This window comes from Carcharhinus amblyrhynchos, chromosome 15 (genome assembly GCF_965287045.1).
Source record: "Carcharhinus amblyrhynchos chromosome 15, sCarAmb.v2.hapA, whole genome shotgun sequence".
NCBI lineage: Eukaryota > Metazoa > Chordata > Chondrichthyes > Carcharhiniformes > Carcharhinidae > Carcharhinus > Carcharhinus amblyrhynchos.
The window spans coordinates 67,032,092-67,059,803 of NC_137338.1; the positions used below are offsets into that span (position 1 = coordinate 67,032,092).

The following is a 27,712-nucleotide window of genomic DNA, read 5'->3' on the forward strand; positions in this document are numbered from 1 at the left end:
TAAAGCTTACTTTATAAACTACAATTATTGTAGGGTATATTTTGATTCATTTCCCTCACCATTTTATATCCTTTTTTTGCCAATTGCAATAGCTACATATTTCCAGATTCGGATAGGTGAGAATTAAGGTTCAATGTTGCATGGCAATAATAATTCCAGCCTTTCAATTAATCTCGTAATAAGTGGGTTTAAATTTATATCACCCCTTTTACAGAATATCAGTTATAATGTTTCTCTGAATCGATTTATACCATGTGCTAAAGATCTCAGATCAATTATAAAATTTTGCTACAAAGGAACATCAGAAATAAGGGCAGTAGGGTATTCGGTCCATCGAGACTACGCCACCATTAAATAAGGTCATAGCTGATTGGGTCGACTTATATACACAAGAATAAACAGCACTCAAGCAGATAAATCTGTTCAATTGTGTATGAAATGGACTGACTAAATGGTGCACGACTTCATAATCTATCTATCACACCATCCAATTTTAAATATTAGCCACATTTGCTGTTTACGAAGGCAGAGGTGAAACGTGCAATAAATCTAGATTTGTTAACTCACACTTCCAAAATACTTGTCAAGAAGTTCAACATAACGATGGATGATCTCAAGGGTTATGAGCTCATTGTCCTGGTCCTCAATGGCACAGCAGAAATAAAGACTTGCATACCTACATTAACATGTTTCAGTCACAAAAGTTATTAAAACAACCACAACCTATCTGAACACATCAACCCAAAAGACTGATGACTGACGCCCCCTCGCCTCCCCAACATACACCCTCATCTCTTGCCAACAGATTCAACATCTTACCTTGCCCACTCCGACAGAGCGCTCCTTCCTCATCCTCAAACCCTCCAGCACCCTGACCTCCATCCCCACCCACTTCGGCATGCCTCCAACATGCCCACCGCCATCATAATGCTCTTCCACTCACTACCCTCTTGCCCACTCCCACACGCACCCCCAGCATGCCCCTCTCACCCACCCTCCATCCCCCGGTGCAACACCCACCCCCCCCATCACCTCGGCACGGCCCCCCATCACCCCGGCATGCCCGCTTTCCCCCTATGCGTCCCTCCCCACCGATTCCCCTGTGCCACCTCCCCAAGCTCCTGCACCCCTTTCCCCCTGCACCCCTGTCCCACCCTGACCCATCTCCCAATCATTAACATACACATCCAGGCACCTCCCCCACACCCCTCACTATAGAACATAACAGCACAGTACAGGCCCTTCAGCTCTCAATGTTGTGCCGAGGTATGTCCAATCCCAAGATCAAGCTATCCCCTCCCTATAATTCTGGAGTGCTCCATGTGCCTATCCAATAACCGCTTGAAAGTTCTTAGTGTCCAACTCCACTATCACAGTAGGCAGTCTGTTCCACACTCCAACCACCCTCTGAGTAAAGAATCTACCTCGGACATCCCTCCTACATCTTCCATCATGAACTTTATAGTTATGCCCCCTAGTAACAGCTACATCCACCCGAAGAAATAGTCTCTGCACGTCCACTCTATCAATTCCTCTCATCATCTTACAGAACCTCTATTAAGTCGCTTCTCATCCTCCTCCATTCCAAAGGGAAAAGCCCCAGCTCCCTCAACCTTTTCTCATAAGGCCTACCTTCCAAACGGGGCAGCAGCCTGGTAAATCTCCTCTGCGCTCTTTCCAATGCTTCCACATCCTTCTTATAGTGAGGTGACCTGAACTGAACACAATATCCCAAATGTGGTCTCACCAACGTCCAGTATAGTTGCAGCATAACCCCACGGCTCATACTCAAACCCCCTGCTAATAAACACTAACACACTATAAGCCTTCTTCACAGCTCTATCCACTTGAGTGGCAACCTTCAGAGATCTGTGGATATGAACCCCAAGATCTCTCTGTTCCTCCACATTCCTTAGAACCCTGCCATTGACCCTGTAATCTGCATTCAGGTTTGTCCTAGCAAAATGAATCATCTCACACTTATCAGGGTTAAACTCCATCTGCCACTTTTTGGCCCAGCTCTGCATCCTATCAGTGTCTCTTTGCAGCCTGCAAGAGCCCTCCACCTCATTCACTACTCCACCAATCTTGGTGTCGTCAGCAAATTTACTAACGCACCCTTCAGCCCCTTCTTCCAAGTCATTGATAAAAATCACAAAAAGCAGAGGACCCAGCACTGACCCCTGTGTTACACCGCTGGTAACTGGCCTCCAGTCTGAAAATTTTCCCTCCACCACCACCCTCTGTCTTCTATGATACAGCCAGTTACTTATCCAATTGGCCAAATTTCCTTCTGTCCCACACCTCCTTATCTTCTTCATGAGCCTACCATGGGGAACCTTATCAAATGCCTTACTAAAATCCATGTATATGACATCAAACTGCTCTACCTTCGTCCACACACTTAGTTACACTAACAGTCAACAACTTCACTGATATTACCTGTGTTAATGATTATTCCAATAACAGTAAACTTACTAATCAGACCACCCATATTTTCCTCCAGATCATTAATATATATGACAAACAACAGAGGTCCCAGCACTGATCCCTGCAGAACACCAGCATAAACTATATCCATAGCCCCTTCCTCAATTATCTTTGTCATCTCTTCAAAAATCTCAATCAAGTTGGTCAGACATGACATTCCCTGTACAAAACCATGCTGCCTGTCACTAACTAGTCCATTTTCTTCCAAATATACACTTGAGAGCTAAAAGAGAATGGATTCCAACCTTTTATATACAATCTTCAGGTCTCTCCATTCCAGGAAGCTGCACATCTTGGGTTTGCGAGCCAAGACTGTCTGGACTAGCTCTCTTGTAATCTTTTTCTTCTCTTTGTCTGATAGGGGAACATACCATTTTTGCAGTCGAAGTTTCCCCTGACGACTAAAAAGCAGCATAAACTGCATCTGTTGAAATGAAAATTCAAATGTTAAAAGGTAGTACCTTTGATTCTTTTCACTATGAAATTGAATTTACCATATTGACATTTGAACCAACTCTAAGCCAGTGTTCTTACTCAAAACTAGCCTCCATCCACTTTATTCCAGCTCACCCAATCAATAAAGTCTAGGATCCCTCTCTCCTTTAGCTTTATATAACTTCCTCTTATTTGATTTACTGTCACATGTATTAGTATACACAACGACAAGTATTGTTTCTTGCACTCTATACAGACAGAACATACCTTTCATAGAGTAGTATGGGGTGAAAGAAAGGAGAGAGTGCAGAATAAAGTGTTGCAGTTACAGATAGGGTATAGAGAAAGATCAGCTTAATACATGGTAGGTCCATTCAAAAGTCTGATGACAGCAGGGAAGAAGCTGTTCTCAAGTCAGTTAGTAAGTAAGGGCTTTTGTATCTTTTTCCCCAATACAGGAAGGTGGAAGAGAGTATTCTGAGGCAGCAGGAAGTGTAGATGGAATTAATGGATGGGAGACTGGTTTGCATGAACTGGGCTTCATTCACAACCCTTTGTAGTTTCTTGCGGTCTCAGACAGAACAGGAGTCATATGAAGCTGTGATTCACCCAGAAAGGATGCTCTCTATAGTGCATCTTTAAAAATTGGTTAGTAGCAAGCAGGCCATATGCATTCTTAATCACCATGGCTACCTGTGTTGCCACTTCTAGGGATCTATGGACTCGCTTGCTCAGATCCCTCTGTATGTGAATGTTCCTAAGGGTTCTGCCATTTACAGTATAATTCACACATAAATTTTGATCCTCCAAAATGCATCACCTCGCATTTGTCCAGATTAAACTTCTGACATTCCTGTGCCCAAGTCTCCAATCTATTTCTGTTTCCTCGGATGGAGAAATCTAGCACGAGGGGGCATGGCTTTAAATTAAGGGGGGGTAGTTATAGGACGGATGTCAGGGGCAGGTTCTTTACCCAGAGGGTGGTGAGGGACTGGAATGCCCTGCCTGCTGCAGTTGTAAATGCGCCTAGTTTGGGGGCGTTTAAGAGATTGGTGGATAGGTTTATGGATGAAAAGGGATTGGTTTAGATTAGTGGGTCAATGTTTTTTTTTAAAAATAAGACTGGTCGGCGCAACATTGTGGGCTGAAGGGCCTGTTCCGCGCTGTAATGTTCTATGTTCTATATCCTGTTGTATCCTCTGACAATGCCCAGCACTATCAACAACTCCACCAATCATGGTGCCATCTGCAAACTTACTAATCAGACCACATATATTTTCCTCCAGATCATTAATATATATGACAAACAACAGAGGTCCCAGCACTGATCCCTGCAGAACACCAGCATAAACTACATCCATAGCCCTTCCCTCAATTATCTTTGTCATCTCTTCAAAAACCTCAATCAAGTTGGTCAGAGATGACCTTCCCTGTACAAAACCATGCTGTCACTAACTAGTCCATTTTCTTCCAAATGTGCATGCATCTTGTCCTTCAGTATTTTCTCCAAAAGCTTCCCCACACTGACATCAAGCTCATTAATTTCCTGAATTATCTCTGCTTCCTTTATTAAACAAGGGAACAACATTGGCTATTCTCCAGTCCTCTGGAACCTCACCTGTGGTCAGAGAGGATATGGAGATATCTGTTCAGGGCCCAGCTATTTCTCCCCTTGCCTCCCACAATAACCTGGGAAAGATCCGGCCCCGGGGACTTGTCTACCTTTATGAAATTTAGGATACTCAACACTTCTTCCTTTGATATATTGACATTGTCTAGTGCATTCACACACCTATCCCTGACCTCAACATCCATCATGTCCTGATGGATGTTTTGGTTAGGGTTAGGCTTCACATCTTCAGAGACCCAGATTAGATTCCCGCCTTGGGTCACTGTCTGAGTGCAGCTTGCACATTTTCCCCGTGTCTGCATGGGTTTCCTCTGCATGCTCCCATTCCCTCCCACAGTCCAAAGATGCACGGGTTAGGTGCATCTGAGGCGACCTGATAGAGGTTTTCAAGATGTTGAGAGGAATAGATAGGGTGGATTCTCAGAGGCTATTTCCCCGGGCTGAAATGGTCGCTACGAGAGGACACAGATTTAAGGTGCAGGGAAGCAAGTACAGAGGAGATGTTAGGGGTAAGTTTTTCACTCAGAGGGTGGTGAGTGAATGGAATCAGCTGCCGTCGGTGGTGGTAGAGGCGAACTCGCTGGGGTCTTTTAAAAGACTTCTGGATGAGTATATGGGATCTAATGGGATTGGGGGTTATAGATAGGTCTATGGCTTAGTAGGTATAGATGTGTTCGGTGCAACTTGTGGGCCGAAGGGCCTGTTTGTGCTGTAGTGTTCTATGTTCTTCTCCTTGATGAATACTGACACAAAGTACTCATTAAAGATCTCAGCCACTTCCTGTGGCTCCACGCATAACTTCCCTCCATTGTCCTTGAGTGGGCCTACTCTTTCTCCTGCTACTTTCTTGCTCCTCATATATACGCATAAGCAGCCTTGGCATTCTCCTTGACCCTATTTGCTAAAGACGTTTCATGGTCCATTTCAGCCCTCCTAATTCCATGTCTAAGTTCCTTCCTACTTTCATGATACTCAAGGGCTTTGTCAGTTCTTAGATGCATAGACTTCCTTTTTCCTTTTGATTAAGCTTACAATTTCCCTCATCAGCTATGGTTCCTGAATCCTGCCATTGCTATCCTTCATTTTTGCAGGGACATGGCTGCCCTGCACTTAAATCAACTGGCCTTTAAAAGTGTCCTATATGGACATTTATCCTCAATCCACCTTCCCAGTTCCAATCTCATCTGGATGTAATTGCCCAATTAAGCACCCTCATCCAAGGGCCACAATGTCTTTAAACATGATCACTTGAAATCTGATGGAATTATGGTTAGGTCCAAAATGCTCCCTCACAATCATCATCAGCTGGCCTGGTTTATTCCCCAATACCAAGTCTACTATTGCCCCCTCTCTCGTTGCATTGTCAACATACTGTATCAAAATGCAGCGCCCCCCCCCCACAAAGGATACATCTAACAAATTGCTCTCCATCTGTGGTCAAATATGCAGCAAAGATATCTGTCAAGTCCCCAGCTTTTTCTCCCCTGGATGGCATGGTGGCAGTGGTTAGCAGTGCTGTTAAATTGCCCAGTAATGTCCCAGGGTGCGTAGGTTAGAGGGATTAGTGGGGTAAATACGTGGGATTACAGGGATAGAGCCTGGGTGGGATTGTTGTTGGTGCAGACTCGATGGGCCGAATGGCCTCCTTCTGCACTGTAGGGACTCAATGACTTCTATAGTCTCAGCCCTGGTTTTTAAATAGAGTCCCAGTCAATATGGGGGAAGTTAAAGTCACCCTCCACAACTACCCTGCTTTTTTCACACCTTTTCAGTATCAGTACAGTATCCTCTGTCTCCTGTGGACAGCTGGGAGGTCTGTAGTATACTCCCAACATTATGATTTCACCCCTTCTATTCCTGAGCTCCATCCATAATACCTTGCTACAAGATCTCTCTAATGTGTCCTCCCTCAACACAGCTGTGACATGCTTTCTACCTCCTGGGACAACTCCCCCACCCCTTTTGTTTCCCCTTCTTGTCCTGTCTAAAACAAGAATATCCCAGAATGTTAAGCTGCCAGTCCTGTCCCTCCTTTAACCATGTCTCTGTAATTGCAACATCATAATTCTATGCAGTAATCCAGGCTCTCAGTTCATGTCTTACCTGTTGTACTTTTTTGCATTGAAGCAAACATACTCCAAATCTCCAGTCCCACCAAGCCCCCTGGCTTTTCAGTGCCTGCTCTTACTCCACACTACATTTATCACAGTCTCACTTTCTTCCCCAGTCCCTACAGTTACTGGCCTACTGTTAAAGTTCCCACCCCCTGCCACACTAATTTAAATCCCCCAAAAAGCAGTGACAAACCTCCTGCCCAGGATATTGGTACTCCTCCAGTTCAGGTGCAACCTGTCATTCTAGTATAGGTCCCACCTTCCCCAGAAGACAACCCACTGATCCACAGATCTAAAGCCCCCCACTCCCTGACCATCCCTCCTACAGCAGCTCTTTATCCACATGTTCAACTGTATTTTCTCCCTTTCCAAGCTTTACAAGCCTCCTGAGAAAGTAGAGGCATTGATGGGCTTTCTTAACTATAGCGTCAGTGTGGAGGGACCAGCGCAGGTTGTTGGTGACCTGAACACCTAAGAGCTTAAAGCTCTCATGATGTAGACACGGGCATGCCCTCCACTACGTTTCCTGAAGTCCCATTTAATTCAGCTGTTTGACATAATACCAAGTTCTAACCATTCTCTGGGTAAACAAGCTTGTCCTTAATACATGATCATTTTGTATTTATGGCCCCTAGTTGGTTCCAAGTCATGTACAATAACTAATAAAGTTCCAGAACTACGTGATTAATCAAAACATACCTTATCAAACCTCATCTATTGGCAGTGACTCATGTGAAGGCACAGATAACACCCATTCGCAACCGAACCTGGTACCCAGCCTCCATACCTGAGCATCAGCCATGTATATCAGCTCACGTTTTGGTCTATGGAATGTAGCAAAGGAGGGCAGCAGTAAGAGGAAAATCTCAACCAGACTCAATACTGTCTACCAAAGGTCGCCTTCCAGCCGAAAGAAAATCACTGCTTAAAAAAAAATCAGTCACAAGTACCCCGACATGTTATTGAACTTGTGCTCTTGCTGAGACACAAAACACAATTAACATTCTCACTTGTATAACTAATTCCATGCTGCAGTTAAGGCAAAATAAAATCAAACCAGTGGCAAGCAACATGGAGGGGGTTGTTCACCCAAATATTTAAAAAGTCTCAGACCCTCCTGGTCCTCAAATAATCTTTTCTTCAGTCAGCCACAAGCTGAGCTGGTACACCAGGGGTGATGATAAATTTAATCATCAGACACAACGGTCCACGAGATCTCACAAGACTTTTAAAACCACCCTAAACAATCCACTCTGCCGATGTAAACCATTTTGCAGACCCAAGATCATTTTTAAACTTGGCTTTCCACCAGTTTACTGTTAAAACAAAACTTATAAACCCCAGCAATCCTGGCAGCATATGAACAAGTCACAAGTTTTGTATCAAATAGAAACACAGGAAAACAAACAGCTAAGGAAGATGAATAAATTTCACTACATTACATTTAGATTTCATAGGAACTCCCACTTGTTAATAAAACATGGGGAGAATGAAGCTTTAATTTTTCACTGGCAAGTCTATGATTTCACAGCAAAATGAATGAATGAATATTCTTGTTTGGGATCATGTGATGGTCAACTGGGGCGGTGGGTTGAAGCAAGGGACGGGGTGGGGGAGGGGCGAAGTGGGGGGAGGGGCAAGCGGGGGGGGGCGGCGACTGAGAGGAGAGAGGAGAGAGAGGAGGGAGGGGGGCGGGGGCGGGGGTGGCTGGGGGGAGGGGGGCAGGTGGCTGAGGTGGGGGGGGGCGGCGGTACGCATAATAGGAGGGAAGGTGAGGTTGTGTCGCCGCCGCTGTGACTCTCTCTGTCCCATATCTCAGACACACAGGCCCCGGAAACCGGGTCGCTGCTTCTCCCACGCCCGGGGGCGCATCTCCGGCTGCTTCTTCCCCCACACCCAGGGCCGCGCCTCCCGTACCGGCGGGTTTCTGTCCCCCCCGCCCCCGCTCACCGTACTGTCCGGATAACAGTTCCTCAACAGCCGCTTCTCTCCACGCTCCTGACTCCTCATTAGACCCACCTCCAGCACCGCCTCCCCTCACCTCATTGGAGCGCTCACAGACACAGCTCGCGGAGCTCTGAAAACCCATTGGTTCAGCCGCCTGTCCATCAATGATCTGCTGCAGGCGGGCTTCCGCTCCGCCAGCTGATTGGACATTCGCCCTATCCATCAGCGTTTCCGGCCCCTTCCTGAAGCACTGATTGGTGGAGAAGCTGTCAATCATACGTAATATCCGGGGCGGGGCTTAGTGTGAAGAAGATTCAACTGAATGTGGGTAAGAGAGAGGCCATGAGTGGCCAATAACTGACCACTCACTCTCTGACCAATAACTGACCAGTCACTCCATCCCTGACCAATAACTGATCACTTATTCCATCAGTGGGATTCAATCTCTTCATGGCCACATCTCTGACATGACTTCTTCTGAATATTATTTTTGCCAGGCAAGAAAGGGACACAGCACAATTTAGGATCTTTCTGTCCTCCTTCAACAGGAAACTTGTCCTGGAGTTCCTTCTGGAGGTTGAAAAACTTGCTGTAGCTCCTGTAGATGATATTTGATGTGTCATCTTGACCCATAACTGTGCACTCACTCTATCACTGACGAATAACTGACCATTCATTCCATCCCTGGCCAATAATTGACCACTCTATTCCCGACCAATAACTCACTGCACATACCCATCCCTGACCAATAACTGGCCACTCACCCAATAATTGACCACTCACTCCATCACTGACCAATAACTGACCCCAGCCCTCTCCCTGGCAATAGTCTAAGATTAAGCTGAACTGTTCAGAAATCTTCTGCATATTTGATTACAAGATGTCAGTGTTGAGTTTGCATGTCTGCATAGTGTTTCCTCCAGCTGCTCCAAACTCCAAAGGTGTCCATGCTAAATGTACAGGGTTACGAGAATGGGATGGGGATGGGGTGGAGGGGGTAGGTAGACTTAGGTAATATGCTCTTTCGGAGAGTTGATGCCGACCCGATGGACGTATGGCCTCCTGCTGCACTGTAGGGATTCTATAAGCTTCTGATCTTACATTCAGCCATCAATCAGACTGTCTATCTATCTCCGTGGCATCACCTGATTCATCCGTCTTATACATCTGCTGCTGAAAGCCTCTTCCATACCTTTGTTACCTCAATGCTTGCCTATTTCAATGCACTCCTGGCAGCCCTCCCACTTTCTACCCTTCATAAACTTGAGATCATCCAAAAGTCCTTGTCTTAACTTGCAGCAATTTTCACCCATTTCACCCATCACCATCACGTATAACTAATTGTATATCCCTGATTTTAATCACTCTACCACTGGTGGCCATGCCTTCAGGTGCCAGGGCTCTAAACTCTCTCCATTCCCTCTCTCTCCAAACCTTGTTGTCTCTCTCTTCCTCTTTAAGACATTGCTTAAAGCCTTCCTCGTTGATCTAGCTTTTGATTATATCTCTCACTAGTTTTTTATTTGGCTGCATGATAAATTTCATTTGTCCCAGCCACATGCTCCCTATAGTCACAGCCCCCAATTCCCCCAGCCACATGCTCCCCACAAACACAGCCCCCTCAATTCCCCCAGCTATATGCTCCCCACAACCACAGCCCTCAATTTCTCCAGCCACATGCTCCCCACAATCACAACTCCCCAATTACTGTGATTGTGGGGAGCATATGACAGGGAGAACTGAGGACGGGGCCTGTTATTGTGGGGAATGTGTGTAAAGCTTTGGCACATATAGCTGTGTTAAATTACCCAAGGGGGACAAGGGTTTCTAAAAAGACATCACCAGATGGCCAAAAATACAAAATTCTGGGAGAAAAAGAAAAGGCATGGTGGCACAGTGATTAGCACTGCTGCCTCATAGCATCAGGGACAAGGTTCAATTCCAGCTTTGGGTGACTGTCTATGTGGAATTTGCACATGGGTATCCTCTGGGTGCTCTGGTTTCCTCCCACAGATGTGCAGATTAGGTGGATTGGCCATGCTAAAATTTCCCCTTGGTGTCCAAAGATGTGTCAGTTAGGGGACTCAATGGGGTAAATATGTGGGGTTACGAGGATAGGGCCCAGGTGGAATGCACTATTGGACAGCAGACTTGATGGACTGAATGGCCTCCTCCACTGGAGGGAATCTAAGGAAGAACATCAAACCTTACCTTATTGTCACTGCAATTGCACCTCTCAAGGCTGACCTGAAATCGCCTGCAAGAACTGCTGAATGGAAGAAAGTTTAGGACAACCCCACCAAACAACATACTCCCACTAAGGGATCAGGAGAGAGTAAGGCAGCAAATCATTAAGGCACAAGTAGAAGGAAGTATACTTCAATAAGTGTGCCAAATTCTTGCCTGAGTTGTTAGCAGGACAAACTGTACAGGATCCTATCATGAAAACCTGGAACCCAGCAAATGTTGGCAAAGCTGAGACTCCAAAGTCATACATCATTGAAACTGAAACAAGAAAGCAAAAGAGAAGGAACATGGTCCATATTCAACCTACACCCTCACTGGAAAAGCCAGAAAGATCATCAATAATACCAGCAACTTGACTAACCAGCGAGGCAACACTGTCAACATCACCAACAAAAGGTGCACTATCAACGTCACCAGCAGGTGACAGAGCATTAAAACATACAGCACCACTCCTACAACACCAGGATCAACACATACATCACCTGTGCAGCATGCCAACCGACTATTGAGCAATGAATAACAAATCTACAATACTCTACCTCCTAAATGAAAGCATAAATAATATTGTTAGAAATGAAAAAAAACTATAAAGGACTCACGTGGCTCTTTATTTATAAAAGTCAATTGTTTATCATAGAGTCATACAGTGCAGAAGGAGACCATTCGGCCCATCAAGATTGCACCAACTGCAATCCCACACAAGCCCAATCCCCATAATCCCAGCTAGTCCCCTTGACACTAAAGAGCAATTTAGCATGGCCAATCCACCTAACCCACACATCTTTGGACGTTCTTGCGGGTCGAACCAAGTAAACAAACTTAAATTACATTCGGACAAAGAAAAAGGGGGCAGCTCCCCGCCTTTTGGCTAAGATCAAGTGTGTGTGTGTAGTAAAAGGAGGGGGAACGGCCCAAACAGAAACAAAAAGTACAAAGGAAACTTAAAACAAGTCAAATCAAAATGTGATTGTCGGGGTCTATAAGGCACCTCAGCCCCTGCGGTGCCCAACGGGCACGGAAGGCCTCGACTGCACCTGCGGACACCGCGTGCTCCCTCTCCAGGGACACCCGGCCGCGAACGTAGCCGCGGTAGAGGGGCAGGCAGTCGGGACGGACAGCCCCGTCGATCGCCCGCTGCCTGGACCTGTTGATGGCGCGTTTCGCCAGGCCCAGGAGCAGGTTCACACATCTTTGGACTGTTGGATGAAACTGGAGCACCTGGAGGAAACCCGCACAGACACAGGAAAAATGTGCAAACTCCACATAAACAGTGACCAAAGCCAGGAATCGAACCTAGGTCCCTGGCATTGTGAGGTAGCAGTACTAACCATTGTGCCACCCATTATCTTTCTTGCTATAAAAACAGTCAATGATTGGAACAGCTGTATTGATATAAAGATTTTAAAAGAAGGAGGAATGCTACAATATATGAAGAGTTAGAAGCTAATTGGTATGTGAATATGAACTCGGGGTGCTATATTCACTGTTGCGCTGCTGCCATGTGCTCAGTAACAATCCGTTAATCAGTCCATCAGCCATAAAGTCATAGACTTTTACAGCACAGAAAGAGGCCATTTGGCCCATCATGTCAGTGCTGACCATCAAACAGCGATCTATTGTAATCCCATTTTCCAGCACTTGGTCCGTAGCCTTGTATGCTGTGGCATTTCAAATGCCCATCTAAACATCACATGAAGAGCTGTAAGAAATACACCTAATGAAGCTCCAGCATTATGAATCTAAAAATGACTTTATATCATATGGGAATCAGAAGGCATCGTAGTCACTCAGTTTCATAGGAAGTAACTGTGACAATGTTTGTAGAAGATGCTTGGAAATTGGCCTAAAATTTACACCCCAGATGGGACTTGAACCCACAATCCCTGGCTCCGGAGGCCAGTGCCTTATCCATTAGGCCACTAGGGCTGTACAAGGTGGAAGCTTGGAGCTTGCAATTTGCTCCTTTGTCTCCAGTGGAAGATTTGATGTGTTTGTGAATCAGCCCATTCTTTTCACACAGAACTCAGTGGATCAATTCCAAAGGTCCCAATAATGATTGTGTGATTGGATCTGATTCACTCCTTTATAATAAAAGTGAAAATGTTGGAAATACTTATTAGTTCTGGCAGCATCTGTGGAGAAATAGAGTTAACGTGTGATTGGATCTGACAGGCTCGTGTGCAAAAACAATTGGTACAGTTGATTCCTTGCAGTTCTTAAATTGTGCTGATTTTAGAAGGCAGTTGCCTGACTGAAGCTAATTGATTTCTGTGTATTTCAGCAATAAAGATTAAAGATGATCCTTGTCAAAACAAAGGCTATTGAATCATCTTATGTCGGATTTGATGACACAAGAGAAATCAACACATTCTAAATTACTCTAATTGAACTATAGATATGTATAATGGCGATACGCTTGATCAATACTTTATGTTGACTCTGAATATCTCCTCCTTATGACGATCACTGTTTCTACCAGTTCCACAAACTGGTTTTCCAAATGTTCAATGATATTATTTTCCAAAAATCATATTGAACAAGCAGCCATGAACACACTTGATTTCCTCAAGCTGCTTGTCCAATGATATTATTTTTGGAAGTGTCACGAGCTATCATCAGGAAGAATATTGAGAAAGCTTTCCTTAATCATGAAGTCTATCATCTTGAGAAGCACTGCTCTGTTGATAAGTTTTCTATTGCAGGTTATGTGCTCTGATTTATAATGAATCATGATTTTTGATTCACAATTGTTCTATCTTGAGACTGCATCACAGCTGCTTGTTCATTTGTAAGAGTTGAAAAATATACAGCAATGATGCCCATCCTCATCAAGCACATCATTCAAATTCCCAGGAGGGGTATGGTATTCCGAAAATTCAAGCAGAAGCGAAGCTAACCTTTTCATGCTACTATGTAGTAGTAACACCAGTGGTATTTTCCACCATTAGGGCGCTGATGTCAAAGCAAAAAGGTATTCTACCTCCCACACAAATGAGTAATGTGGTGTCTGAATTTCAGTACATTGTGATGCCAAATATGTCTCAACAATTGTTGGATTTATCATATAGCACATCCCTTTGACAATTTATAATAGGCAGAGACTGACCATTGTGATGAAAAATTAATATTTGTATATTTTTGTTCTTATGTTTTCTGGGTAGGTAAAGAAAACTTTGTGTGCGTCTGCATGCCTGCATGGACCAGGGTTCATTAACCAGGGAGAATTTTACGAGAGAATGTCTGTGAGATCAAAGAGATGAAAGATTAAAGGTGTTAGATTTTTGCATTTGTAATGAGAGGTTATCGTGAGTTTGAGTTACAAGTAAATAGGTTGGATTTGAAATTTCTATTGTGAGATAAGTGGAGAAATTAGCTTTCAGTGTTGAATTTCAAAGGGGAGTTCAGAGATGACAAGGTTCTATGAGTAAACAGAGGAAGGTATTTTAAATATTATTGACCCAAAAGCAGAGGCAAAACAAAAACTATGAAAAATTTTATATTTGAAAAAGTTGAGTTCCAAGCCATGATTAAAGGCAATGAAACCTAAGGTGAAAGAGGAAAGGAATGTTTGGGGGGTGGGGGAGGGGGGGGGGAGTGGATCACGAGGGGTTACAGGCTCAAGGTGAGAGGGGCGAGGTATAACTCCGAAATCTGAGGGACATTTTTTACACAGAGGGTGGTCGAGGCCTGGAATGCGCAGCCAAGTAGAGTGGTGGAGGCAGACGCGTTGGCATTGTTTAAGAATTACCTGGATAGTCACATGAGCAGCCTGGGAATGGAGGGATACAAACGAATGGTCTAGTTGGACCAATGTGTGGCACAGGCTTGGAGGGCCGGAGGGCCTGTTTCCTGCGCTGTATTGTTCTTTGTTCTTTGAGGAGGAGAGTCCTGAAGTACAGCTCATTTGTGTGGGATGCCTGAGAAGCCAGAAGAGTCTTTGTTTGTTTCTGAACCTCCTTTTGGAATTCCACATCAAAGTAGGAGTGTCTGACAAGTTGTGTACCATATTAAAGTGACAAATCCTTGACTTGGTTAATATTTGCTGGATTTTTATGGTTAAAAACTATACGGGATTATCACTAAAACTTTTGACCAAAATTAGTTCTGGGAGGGGTGGGGGGAAGCTGGTTGTTTTTTAAGACTGTTTTATCTGTGCGTAAGTTTTTTTTTCTGATGAATAAATCTTTTTTTAGATTCTACAGGTGTTATTAGAGACAGGTGTTATTAAAATGCTTTTGAGGTCAGTAGTTATTCACCTCATTTTCGAATGAGGTGAATAGCTACATATAAAAAAATGTTTATAGTAAGTGTCGATGTGGAGATGCCAACATTGGACTGGGGTAAACACAGTACAAAGTCTCACAACACCAGGTTAAAGTCTCGGCTGTTCTGGTTTAACCTGCTGTTGTGAGACTTCTTACTATAATAAGTGTGACAGACTCTGGGTTCTGGCTTGTTCCACAATAACATCAGCTGTACTCATCAACTGCTTGCAAAACTCAGAATCTATTGCCTAACATTTGGTGTGAATCTGTAATTGGACAGTACTTGTTAGATACTCCTGAATGTGCAAAGAATAACACCAACAACCATTTTAAGATTATCAGTCAGACTCTCAGTGTGGTTCACTAATACGTGCCAGAAGTTACTATATTCACACACAGTCCTCTGCAGGCAAAAGGAACATGTTCAGGCATTGTACTTTTTGTGAATTAAACAAACACATGGGGAACAACAGTTGCCTAATGCATTTTTCGTGGCAACATCTTGACCAATCAGAGTCAACATGCCAATCAATCAGCACCTTTTCCTTGTGTGGTATAAATTGTTGCTTACTTTGAAATTTGGCATTCTGCACCTGTCTGGATAGATCAGGGTATTTTCACATCGGTAAAAAGCTTACAGCAATGGAAGTCCAAAGTGAAGCGTGAGAAGGATGCTGCCAATGGAGAATTTTAGCCATGTTAAAGGATTGTATCATCTTGGGTTATTTTCTTTGGAACAGATGTGGTTATGGGAGATTTATTTAAGAATTGTAAGCACAGGAAAAGACCTAACCTGTTGCTGCTGGGATTTAATTGATGTGTTAAAATTATGAGGAGCCTAGATGGAGTGAATAGGAACTACCTCTTCACTGATATTAGGGACCAGATCAGAAACCCCAAGGTATATTATGAAGTCTGACTCAACCCTAAAATTATTTTAGTTTTAGCATTAGTGTGAGAATAAGGTGTATCACTCTATGATTCTATTGACACACTGGGAAACTTTTATCAAAACAAACTTTATTTCACAATACTGTTTAACTTTAACTAATGAATTAATCTTTCCAATTTAAACAGTTAAACATAACAAGATACAATTCTTAACTGCTAATCTTTCTCCATTAGTTCCAATTTAAACAATATCCCACATGGATTTAAATTCTATTTCAAAATCAGTTAGCAAACAACACAGGCTTACATATTTTTACTTGTTAACAGTCCTAGAGCCTTTGAACACTCCTGGAGAGAGGGACGGAGAGACACCTGTCTTCTGACAGTTCTAAAAGAGCAGCCTCGAGAGAGAGAGGGAAGAGAGAGACTTTCAGGACAATACAGAAAGCTGCTTGTTTTTCCCCGTAAGATAAGCTCATCCCATTAGCACATGACTCATTCTCTTGTCAACCTAATCAAAGCCCGGGGAAAAATAAACAAAAATGCTAAGTCAGATTAAAACGAACATCCCAATCGCTAAGGTCTATTATTAGCTTGCATTCTCAGCATGTGAGCTGCTTGCCGCAGACAAATTGGCATTGTGTAAACAAAGCTGAATTTTAAACATACCTGTCAGAAGAAACATGAAAAAAAATTCTTAAAGGCACAGTATCATCAGACTGAACAGGGAAGTTAAATACTAGTGTGTATAAATTTTAATTATTTAATAAAAGGGTAAGAGGGGACATAAGAACTAAGAGCAGGAGTTGGCAATTCAGCCCCTCAAGCCTGCTTCACCAAGCAATATAATCATGGCTGATCTCATCTTGGCCTCAACTCCACTTTCTTGCCTATTCTCCATAATACTTCAACCCATTACTAATTAAAAATTTGTCTATCTCCTACTTAAATTTACTCAACACCCTGGCATCCATCATACTCTGGGATAGTGAATTCCACAGACTTGTGATCCTTTGAGAGAAGTACTTCCTCCTCATCGCTGTTTTAAATCTGCTACCAGTCCACTAGGGCCAAGACTGTCCTCATGCCTAAGTAATTACCTTTGTTTAACTCCACAATATGAGCGTGGAACTCCAGTTTTTCACCCTCAAACTGAATTTTGAATTCTATAAGACTATGATCAATCTTCTCTACAGGATCTTTAACTGTGAGGTCATTAATTAATCCTTCCTTATTATACTAATTATTTGGGTGGCACGGTTGCACAGTGGTTTGCACTGCTGCTTCACAGCTCCAGGGACCTGGGTTCGATTCCTGGCTCGGGTCACCGTCTGTGTGGAGTTTGCACATTCTCCTTGTGTCTGCATGGGTTTCCTCTGGTTTCCTCCCACAGTCCAAAGATATGCTGGTTAGGTTGATTGGCCATGCTAAAATTGCCCTTAGTGTCCTGGGATGTGTAGGTTAGAGGGATTAGTGGGTAAAATATGTAGAGATATGGGGGAAGGGCCTGGGTGGGATTGTGGTCGGTGCAGACTCGATAGGCCAAATGACCTCTTTCTGCGCTGTAGGGTTTCTATGATTTCTATACAATACCAAATCCAGAATATCGTGTTCCCTCACTGAGTGCACAATATATTGCTCCAAGCAACATTCTCTAATACATTCAATGAACTCTCCCTTGAGGCCACCCTTGCCAATTTGATTAATCCAGTCTACATGCAAATTAAAATAACCTATGATTATTGCTGTATCTTTCTTACAAGCCCTTATTATTTCCTAATTTATACTGTGCCCCACTGAGGAACTACTGTTTGGGCACCTATAGATGACACCCACCAGGGACTTCTTTCTTTTGCTATTTCTTATTTATACCCAGACTGATTCTGCATGGTGATCTGCAGTGCTGAAGCAAGTGTGATCCTATGACAAAGCAAAAGATGTGGCCAGAGGACAAAAACAGAAAATGCTGGACAATCTCAGCATATCTGTCAGCATGTATTTTGCTTTTATCGATGTGTCCAGAGGAGGTGTGAATGGCAGAATAAAAGGGGAGCTGCTGTCTGAAATCAAAACAAGAAAAAAACAAAGTTAAGACTGAAACATACATTGAATAGGAAACCAAATGGGGTTGACAGAGATTACAGTCTTAAATTGTTAAAATCAGTGTGATTCCGGAAGGCTGCAAAGTGCCTAATCTAAAAATTGAAATGTTGTTTCTTGAGTTAACATTCAGCTTTACTGGAACCCTGCAGAAGAACAGAGCAAAAGATTTGAGAGCGAGGTGGAGGGTTAAAATGATCAGTGAGCATTAGCTCAGGGCCACGCTCGTAGACTTATTGGTGATCTTTGGCAAAATGGTCATCAAATCTGTGTTTGGTCTCAGTAATGTAGTTCAGACCACATTGTGAGCTGCAAATACAGTATACCGAATGGAAAGGGGTACATGCTAATTATTGTGTCACCTGTAAAGAGTATTTGGGGCCATGAGATGGTGAGGGGAGAGGAGGTAAAAGGAAATGTTTTTCATCTCCTGTACCTGAAAGGAAAGGTGCTGTGGGCAGAGGATGAGAAATTGGGGGTGAATGAGGAATGGAACAGGTTATGCAGAGAAAATGGCCCCTTCAGAGGAAGAGAGGAGAAGATGATGTATTGGGATTCTGTTATGATCCTTCTTCAGACTAATAACTTTCAACAAAGAGATCTGAATTCACAGTGACTGACTGAAAGAAGCACATAACAAGCATTCACACTTTAAGACTTATACTATAACAGACAACCTAAAATCAACATCAATTCAACATTACTAAGGCGACAACCAATGTACTAAAGAAAATATATCACCTGTTTATAAGTTATACATATTATATTCTCCACTGAATTGTGATCTTTATGGAAGAAAGTCACTCCCAACTTCTAAGAGACTAATTTCTGCCCTTCTCACTGAGTTGTAATATCCACTGTCTGCCAAAATAACCATCACACAAAGTGCAATAATACTCAGGGTTTTCTTCATACATCACGTTGTACTCTGGGGTGCTTCAAAACAGTCAAAGAAATGTTTCAGACATTTCTAATTGGTCACTACAAATGAGGCAAAGATATTTTTAAAGTTGTCTATCTAGATTAGATTTGAGGTTCTTCCATACATGTCCACTGCACCTCTGGTGGCAGCCCCAAGCTTTAGTGAGTCCCTCAGGACGTAGTCCTGGGCTTTGGAATGTGCCAGTCTGTAACACTCGGTTGGGGATAGTTCTTTGGAAAACTAGCAAATTTCGTGGAGATCAAAGAGTATTGTTCACTGAGTTGATGATCCTCCAGCAGCTGCTGCTATTTGTCTTAGCATGCATTCCTGGAAACAGCCTGTAGAGCACAGAATCCTGAATCACGGAAATGCTTGTGATGAACGTCAACAAAAACCAACTCATCCCTCTCCAGACCTTCTTTACAAAGGCACATTCCACAAGGAAGTGGACAATGGTCTCTTCCCTACCTTACAGCAATGGATGAGATTCCAGAAATGTAAGAAGGATCTGATGAGGAGAATCTTATTCGCCACCAGCCAAGCTAGCTCTTAATACTTTAGAAAGTTCTAGTGATGAGACATTCTGCCAGCTGATCTTGACAATCTACTCAGGGATCCATCCGACTACCATCTCCATTAACTGCATGGCCTCTAGGACATTCCACGCAAACCACTGCCTGATAGACTTGTGGTCAAAGATGCTTCTTTTTTCACAAGGGAAAGCAAGGTCCAACTACTTGGAGCTTCAGTATCTGAGGAATCGCGAATGACACTGAACATTGGGCAGTCATTATTTCCAGAAATTTCTCCATTATCAGCCTGCCTACAATAAACGACTAGTGACTAGTATAAGTTCCATATAATCTCCTTGTACCTGTACTCAATGGTCAACTTCTCTGATGTTTCTAATCCCAAAACTACCCGCCCCAAATGGGACATGAACCCACAGTCCCCAACTTAGGAAGCTAGCTACTGCCTTATCCATTAGGTCACTGGGGCTACGTGAGTGCAGCTTGAAACTTAGCAATTTTTCTTTGGAGCCATAGGGTCATTGTGGGGAAAAAAGATCACCTCCTGTTTAGCACAAATCCTGTTGAAATAACTAGTTTGAGATTTTGATGAGGTGTAGAGAGTGTTGAGGAGGATAATGCAGTTGGTTTAGTGCACATGGATTTGTGAAAGATATTTGATAAATTGTCTGACAGCAGACTTGAGAACAAAGCTGAAGCTGATGGAACAAAAGAGCATTAACAGCATGGATATAAAATTAGCTGAGTGACGGAAACAGGTGACGGTGATGGTATTGTCACTGGACCACTAATACCATGATCTTGGACAATGTACTGGGGAGCAGGCAGGTGGTGACATTTGATTTCAATTAAAAAATTTGAAATTAAAAGTCTAATGATGACTATGAAACCATTGTTGATTGTCATGAAAACTCATTTGTTTACTAATGTCCTTTTGGGAAGGAAATATGCATCCTTACCCAGTCTGGCCTACACGTGACTCCAGACCCACAGCAACGTGGTTGACTCTGAAATGCCCTCAGAAATGATTGTTCAGTTCAAGGGTAATTAGGCATGGATAATAAATGCTGGCCCAAGCAGCAACACCCACATCCTGTGAATTACTTAAGGAAATGTTGTCTTGGTTTGGGACCCTGATCTTCCTGATACATACTAGTGACCGCGAGTTTATATTCACAATTTCAAACTTTACTGATGAGCTGAAACTTATAAGTATTGTGAATTGTGAGGAGGATGGGGTTCAGCTTCAAAAAGGACATCAACAGGTTGGTGGAGTGGGTGGAAAAATGACAAATAAATTCATTGCAGATAACACGAATCAGAATTGATTCAAATTAAAAACTGTGGCGGGGTGTTGGATGTCTGAAGATAGGAGTTAAAGGGACCGCAATGCCCTGAATATTGTCAGTGACGTTCTTCCCCGAAGATTGGGATTGTGCACAGTTTGAATATTACATTGGATTGTGACAATGAAGAACAAAAGAGTTCAACAGTTCCCGTTGCTTACCTTAGAAAAGAATTTTCAGTGGGATGTCCCTTAACCCTTGCAATTTCAATGCAGAGGATAGGTTTCCAAAATTTGAATCTGCAGCTGCGTGTAACAATTTCCTTACACACCTCACTACGCTCCACCCCACACTCAGATCCATCTTTGAAATGAAGCAATCTCACAAACTCCGCTTCATCAATATTTCATTCAGAAATTGGTTAACAGGTTCTCTACTGCAGCCGGCAAACTGATCTTCGCTGTCAAGATACATGTTGGGATTCATGTTGGGATTCACATGAGTGCTCCACACACTCTAAGATTGGTCTGACCAGCAATCTCGTAAATAGGGCCCGAGCCATTTGTTCACTGTGCAAGCTTGATGTAGAAACAAGGCGCATTACAGTTACCTTGCAGGATCAAGGCCACCCTAATCAGATCATTGCTTGCTATGTATCTGGCATATTTACAGATTTACCAAAGGTCTCCACCTTCCTCAAGTCTATCTCAGATTACCCTGGAAGGATAAGGTATCTTAAACATATGAGCAACAAATGTGTTACACTGCAGTAGCAACATCTGTGATAATTTCCATTGACAGGGCCATTTGATTTGATTTGATTTATTATTGTCACATGTATTAACATACTGTGAAAAGTATTGTTTCTTGCGTGCTATACAGACAAAACATACCGTTCATAGACAAGGAAACAAGAGAATGCAGAATGTAGTTTACAGTCATAACTAGGGTGTGGAGAAAGATCAACTTAATGCAAGGTAAGTCCATTCAAAAGTCTGACAGCAGCAGGGAAGAAGTTGTTCTCGAGTCGGTTGGTACGTGACCTCAGACTTTTGTATCTTTTTCCGAAGGAAGAAGATGGAAGAGAGAATGTCCAGGGTGTGTGGGGTCCTTAATTATGCTGGCTACTTTGCCGAGGCAGCGGGAAGTGTAGTCAATTGATGGGAGGCTAGTTTGAGTGATGGATTGGGCTACGTTCACAACCTTTTGTAGTTCTTTGGGCAGAGCAGGAGCCATACCAAGCTGTGATGCCACTAGAAAGAATGCTTTCCAAGGTGCATCTGTAAAAGTTGGTGAGAGTCATAGCACACATGCCAAATTTCCTTAGTCTTCTGAGAAAGTAGAGGCATTGATGGGCTTTCTTAACTATAGTGTTGGCATGGGGGGACCAGAACAGATTGTTGGTGATCTGGATACCTAAAAACTTGAAGCTCTTGAACTTTTCTACTGTGTCCCCGTTGATGTAGACAGGGATATGTTCTCCTTTACGCTTCCTGAAGTTGATGACAATCTCCTTCATTTTGTTGACATTGAGGGAGAAATTATTGTTTTCACACCAGTTCACCAGATTCTCTATCTCATTTTTATACTCTGTCTCGTCATTGTTTGAGATCCAACCCATTACGGTGGTGTCGTTAACAAACTTGAAAATTAAATTGGAGGGGAATTTGGCCACACAGTCATGGCGTATAAGGAGTACAGTAGGGGGCTGAGAACACAGCCTTGTGGGCCATTGGTGTTGATCATGGAGGAGGTGTTGTTGCCTATCTTTACTGATTGTAGGCTGTGGGTGCTACCATGAAGCCAAAGAATATTTTCGCTACCACATAAATGAGTAATATAGAACATAGAACAGTACAGCACAGTCCAGGCCCTTTGGCCCTTGATGTTGTGCCGAGCTTTGTCTGAAACCAAGATCAAGCTGTCCCACTCTCTATCATTGTGCTGTGCTCCATGTGCCTATCCAATAACTGCTTGAAAGTTCCTAAAGTGTCCGACTCCACTATCACAGCAGGCAGTCCATTCCATTTCAATTTTCATTGCTGAAATACACACTGAGGTCAATTAGCTTCAGTCAGGGAATTGCCTTCTAAAATCAGCGCAACTTAGAGCAAGGAAACCTCTACATAGAAACTTGATTTTTACAAGCAATCAACTGTACCGATTGTTTCTGCACATCAGCCCATCAGATCCAATCACTTGGTTACTCCATTTCTTTTTCCACGGATGCTGCCAGAGCTACTGAGCATTTCAAACATTTTCATTTTTTATTATTAAGGGCTGAGTCAGATGTAATCACACGATCATTACACGATCATCTGCCTTGTATAGCCCCAGTAGCCTAATGGATAAAGCACTGGCCTCCAAAGCCTGGGTTGGTGGGTTCAAATCCCATATGCTATGCAACATTCTCTGGACTTGAAGTTAACATTAAAATAATTTCTATGCTATGTGGCCAGCAGCAACTTCTTTTAGTGAAACAGTGTCTGTCCTATCAAGCCATTGAAGTCACTGCTTTATGTGATGGACTGGGCTTTGTTCATGACCCTTTGTAGTTTCTTATGGTCTTGGACAGAGCACAAGAGTCATTTCAAGCTGTGATATGACCAGAAAGAATGCTTGCTATGGTGCATCTGTAAAAATGGTTGTGAGTTGTAGTAGACATGCAAAATTTCCTTACTCTCCTGAGAAAGTAGAGGCATTGGTGGGTTTTCTTAATTATAGTGTTGGCATGGAGGGACCAGAACAGGTTGTTGGCGATTTGGACACCTAAAAACTTGACCATTTCTACTTTCTCCCTGTTGTTGGTGACAGCGGCATGTCCGCCTTTACGCTTCCTGAAGTTGATAACTATTTCCTTTGTTTATTGACATTGTGGGAGAGATTATTGTCATTGCACCAGTTCACCAGATTTTCCATCTCTTTCTGTATTCCGTCTCATCATTGTTTGAGCTGCAGCCCACTATGGCATCACCAAAGTTGAAATTTGAGTCAAAGGGGAAATTTTTCACAGTTATAGATGTATAAGGAGTATAATAAGGGGCTGAAGACACAGCCTTGTGGGGCACCAGTGTTGAGGATGTTCGTGGAGGAGGTATTATTGCCTATCCTTACTGATTGCTGTCTGTGGGCTAGGAAATCTAGGATCCAGTCGCAGAGGGAGTAGCCATGCCCCAGGCTATGGAGTTAGGAGATGTGTTTGTAGGAATAATGGTGTTGAAGGCTGAGCTTTGCTCAGCTTTAAAATCAGCACAACTCAAAGCAAGGATACCTCTGAATTGAAACTTGTTTTTTTATAATAAATCATCTGTATTAATTGTTTCAGCACACGAGCCCCTCAGATCCAACCGCACGGTAACTCTATTTCTTTCTCCACAGAAGCTGCTAAAGCTACTGAGCATTTCCAATATTTTCACTTTTTATTATAAAGGAGTGAGTCAGGTCCAATCACATGGTCATTACTGCACGCTTTGGAACTGATACAATGAGTTTCTGTGTGAAAAGAATGGACTGACTAACAAACACATCAAATCATCCACTGAAGACAGAGGAGCAATTTGCAATCTCCAAGCTTTTATCCTATACAGTCCAGTGGCCTAATGGATAAGGCACTGTCTTCCAGAGCCAGGGATTGTGGGTTTAAGTCTCATGTGGGTTGAGATATACTTTGCACTTGAAATGAACATGAAAATAATTTCTATGTTACGTGGCCAGCAGCAACTCCTCTCAGAAAAACAGTGTCTCTCAAATCAAGCAATTGAATTCGCTGTTAGAACCATAGAACCATACAAAATTACAGCTCAGAAACAGGCCTTTTGGCCCTTCTTGTCTGTGCCAAACCATTTTTTGCCTAGTCCCGCTGACGTGCACTTGAACCGTATCCCTCCACACCCCTCTCATCCACGAACCCATCCAAGTTTTTCTTAAATGTTAAAAGTGACCCTGCATTTACCACTTTATCTGGCAGCTCATTCCACACTCCCACCACTCGCTGCGTGAAGAAGCCCCCCCCCACCAATATTCCCTTTAAACTTTTCTCATTTCACCCTTAACCCATGCCCTCTGGTTTTTTTCTCCCCTAGCCTCAGTGGAAAAAGCCTGCTTGCATTCACTCTATCTATATCAATCAAAACCTTATACACCTCTATCAAATCTCCCTTCATTCTTCTACGCTCCAGGGAGTAAAGTCCTAACCTATTCAATCTCTCTGTAACTCAGCTTCTCAAGTCCCGGCAACATCCTTGTGAACCTTCTCTGCACTCTTTCAACCTTATTTACATCCTTCCTGTAACTAGGTGACCAAAACTGTACACAATACTCTAAATTCGGCCTCACCAATGCCTTATATAACCTTACCATAACACTCCAACTTTTATACTCGCTACTCCGATTTATAAAGGCCAATGTACCAAAAGCACTCTTTACGACCCTATCCACCTGTGACGTCACTTTTAGGGAATTCTGTACCTGTATTCCCAGATCCCTCTGTTCAATTGCACACTTCAGAGTCCTGCCATTTAGCCTGTACGTTCTACTTTGGTTTGTCCTTCCGAAGTGCAATACCTCATACTTGTCTGAGTTAAATTCCATTTGCCATTTTTCAGTCCATTTTTCTAGTTGGTCCAAATCCCTCTGCAAGCTTTGAAAACCTTCCTCACTGTCCACTACACCTCCAATCTTTGTTTCATCAGCAAGTTTGCTGATCCAATTTACCACATTCTCATCCAGATCATTGATATAGATGACAAACAACAATGGACCCAACACCGATCCCTGCGGCACTCCACTAGTCACAGGCCTCCACTCAGAGAACTCCACAACCACTCTCTGGCTTCTTCCTTTAAGCCAGTGTCTAATCCAATTTACAACCTCCCCATGTATACCTAGCGACTGAACCTTCCTAACTAATCTCCCATGAGGGACCTTGTCAAAGGCCTTGCTGAAATCCAGGTAGACAACATCCACCGCCTTCCCTTCATCCACTTTCCTGGTGACCTCCTCGAAAAACTCCAATAGAGTGGTCAAACATGACCTACCACGCACAAAGCCATGTTGACTCTCCCTAATAAGTCCTTGTCTATCCAAATATTTGTAGATCCTATCCCTTATCACACCTTCCAATAACTTGCCAACCACCGATGTCAAACTTACTGGCCTGTAATTTCCCGGACTTCTTTTGGAACCTTTTTTAAACAACGGAACAACATGAGCCACCCTCCAATCATCCAGCCCCTCCCCCGTGAATATTGACAATTTAAGTATGTCTGCCAGGGCCTTTGCAAGTTCAACACTAGCCTTCCTCAAGGTCCGTGGGAATACTCTGTCCAGTCCAGGGGATTTATCCACTCTGATTTGCCTCAAGACAGCCAGCACCTCCTCCTCTTTAATAGGTAAAGGTTCCATGACCTCCCTACCTGTTTGCCCAATTTCCGTAGACTCCATGCCCATTTCCTCAGTAAATACGGATGCAAAAAAACCCATTTAGTATCTCCCCCACCCCTTTTGGTTCCATACACAGTCTACCACTCTGGTCCTCAAGAGGACCAATTTTATCCCTCACTATTCTTTTGCTCCTTACATACCTATAGAAGCTCTTGGATTTTCCTTCACTCTGTCTGCCAAAGCAACCTCATGTCTTCTTTTAGCCCTCCAGATTTCCCTCTTAAGTAGTTTCTTGCATTTTTTATACTCCTTGAGCGTCTGATCTGTTCCTTGCTGCCTGCACATTTCATACAACTCTCTCTTCCTCTTAATCAGTGTTATAATCTCCCTCGAGAACCAGGGTTCCTTATTCCTATTTACTTTGCCTTTAATCCTGACAGGAACGTACAAATTTTGCACTCTCAAAATTTCTCCTTTGAAGGCCTCCTTCTCATCTGCCACCTATCTGCCCACTCCACCACATTGTCTCTGATCTTTTGAAGTTCAGTCAGTCAGGAGTAGGTAGCATTTTCCTGATAGGACGAACTGTTTGTATGCATTTCATCCCGGAATCTGAGAGTATAAATTATACGTGTGTTGTAATTGTTTGTCAACATCGCAAATTAGCAAGTGTGCCTGAGGTGTTGTGTGAACTGAAGAGAGGAATTAAAGGGACAGTTTTTGCCTGGAAACTAGGTGACATTACTGCCTGAATGTGGGAATGAGACACAGTTGAGTAGAAACGTTGTATTGGATTGTGTCAATGGAAAACATAGCACAGAAAATGTATCTGCCCAGAAACAGCTGGATTGGATTGGAATGTATTTGCCAGTGTTGAACACAGAGGTGTTAAAATTGTCCCCACCCAAGATGGGTTTCAAACCCACAATCCCTGGCTTAAGAAGCCAATGCCTTATCCATTAGGTCAGTGGGGTTGTATGAGTGCTGCTGTTGCAGCTTGTAAATTAGTCCTTTGTCCTTAGACCCTAAGGATCATTGTGGGACAAGAAGTCACTTCCTATCTATAATCATTGCCATACTTGAAGGCATTTTGTGGGCCAGTTCTTTCTTTTCATTTGCAGCTATATTCTATCAATTCCAAAGTTCCCAGCAATTATGTAACACTTGCAAGATGGTGCTGGAGTGAGGCGATTTTCTTGCAAGCTATGCCCAGCATACCTTCTAATTCTATCTTTTACTTTCATTCTATGCTTCTGAAACTTTGTTTCAACTCATTTCATTAAGTTGATCTTTCTCCACACCTTAGCTGTGACTCTACGACTACATTCTGCACTCTCCTTTCATAAGAGCAGCACGGTAGCACAGTGGTTAGCACTGCTGTTTCACATCTCCAGGGAACTGGGTTCAATTCCTGGCTCGGGTCACTGTCTGTGTGGAGTTTGTACATTGTCTTTGTGGGTTTGCTCTGGCTTC

The 27,712-nt window shown here is 43.2% G+C and overlaps 1 protein-coding gene and 1 non-coding gene across 6 annotated transcripts in view; both read right to left on the reverse strand.

Moving 5' to 3' along the window:
- The window catches only part of LOC145353385 (AP-1 complex subunit sigma-2), a 51,374-nt gene extending 42,674 nt beyond the window's left edge, over positions 1-8,700 (reverse strand). For all 5 annotated transcript variants that reach the window (XR_013888692.1, XR_013888693.1, XM_080204110.1 and 2 more), the window contains exons 1-3: positions 8,620-8,700; positions 2,736-2,914; positions 568-676 (exon numbers count right to left, since the gene is read on the reverse strand). Coding sequence is in view for 3 of the 5 variants with exons in the window: in XM_080204110.1 (XP_080060236.1) it covers positions 568-676; positions 2,736-2,914; positions 8,620-8,679 (348 nt within the window). In the remaining 2 variants the exon portion in view is untranslated. The remainder of the gene's footprint in view (positions 1-567; positions 677-2,735; positions 2,915-8,619) is intronic.
- Positions 8,701-12,716: 4,016 nt separating this feature from the next.
- On the reverse strand, positions 12,717-12,789 carry trnar-ccg (transfer RNA arginine (anticodon CCG)). The gene has a single exon. It is a non-coding gene; the product is annotated as a tRNA-Arg (tRNA).
- Positions 12,790-27,712: the final 14,923 nt, after the last annotated feature.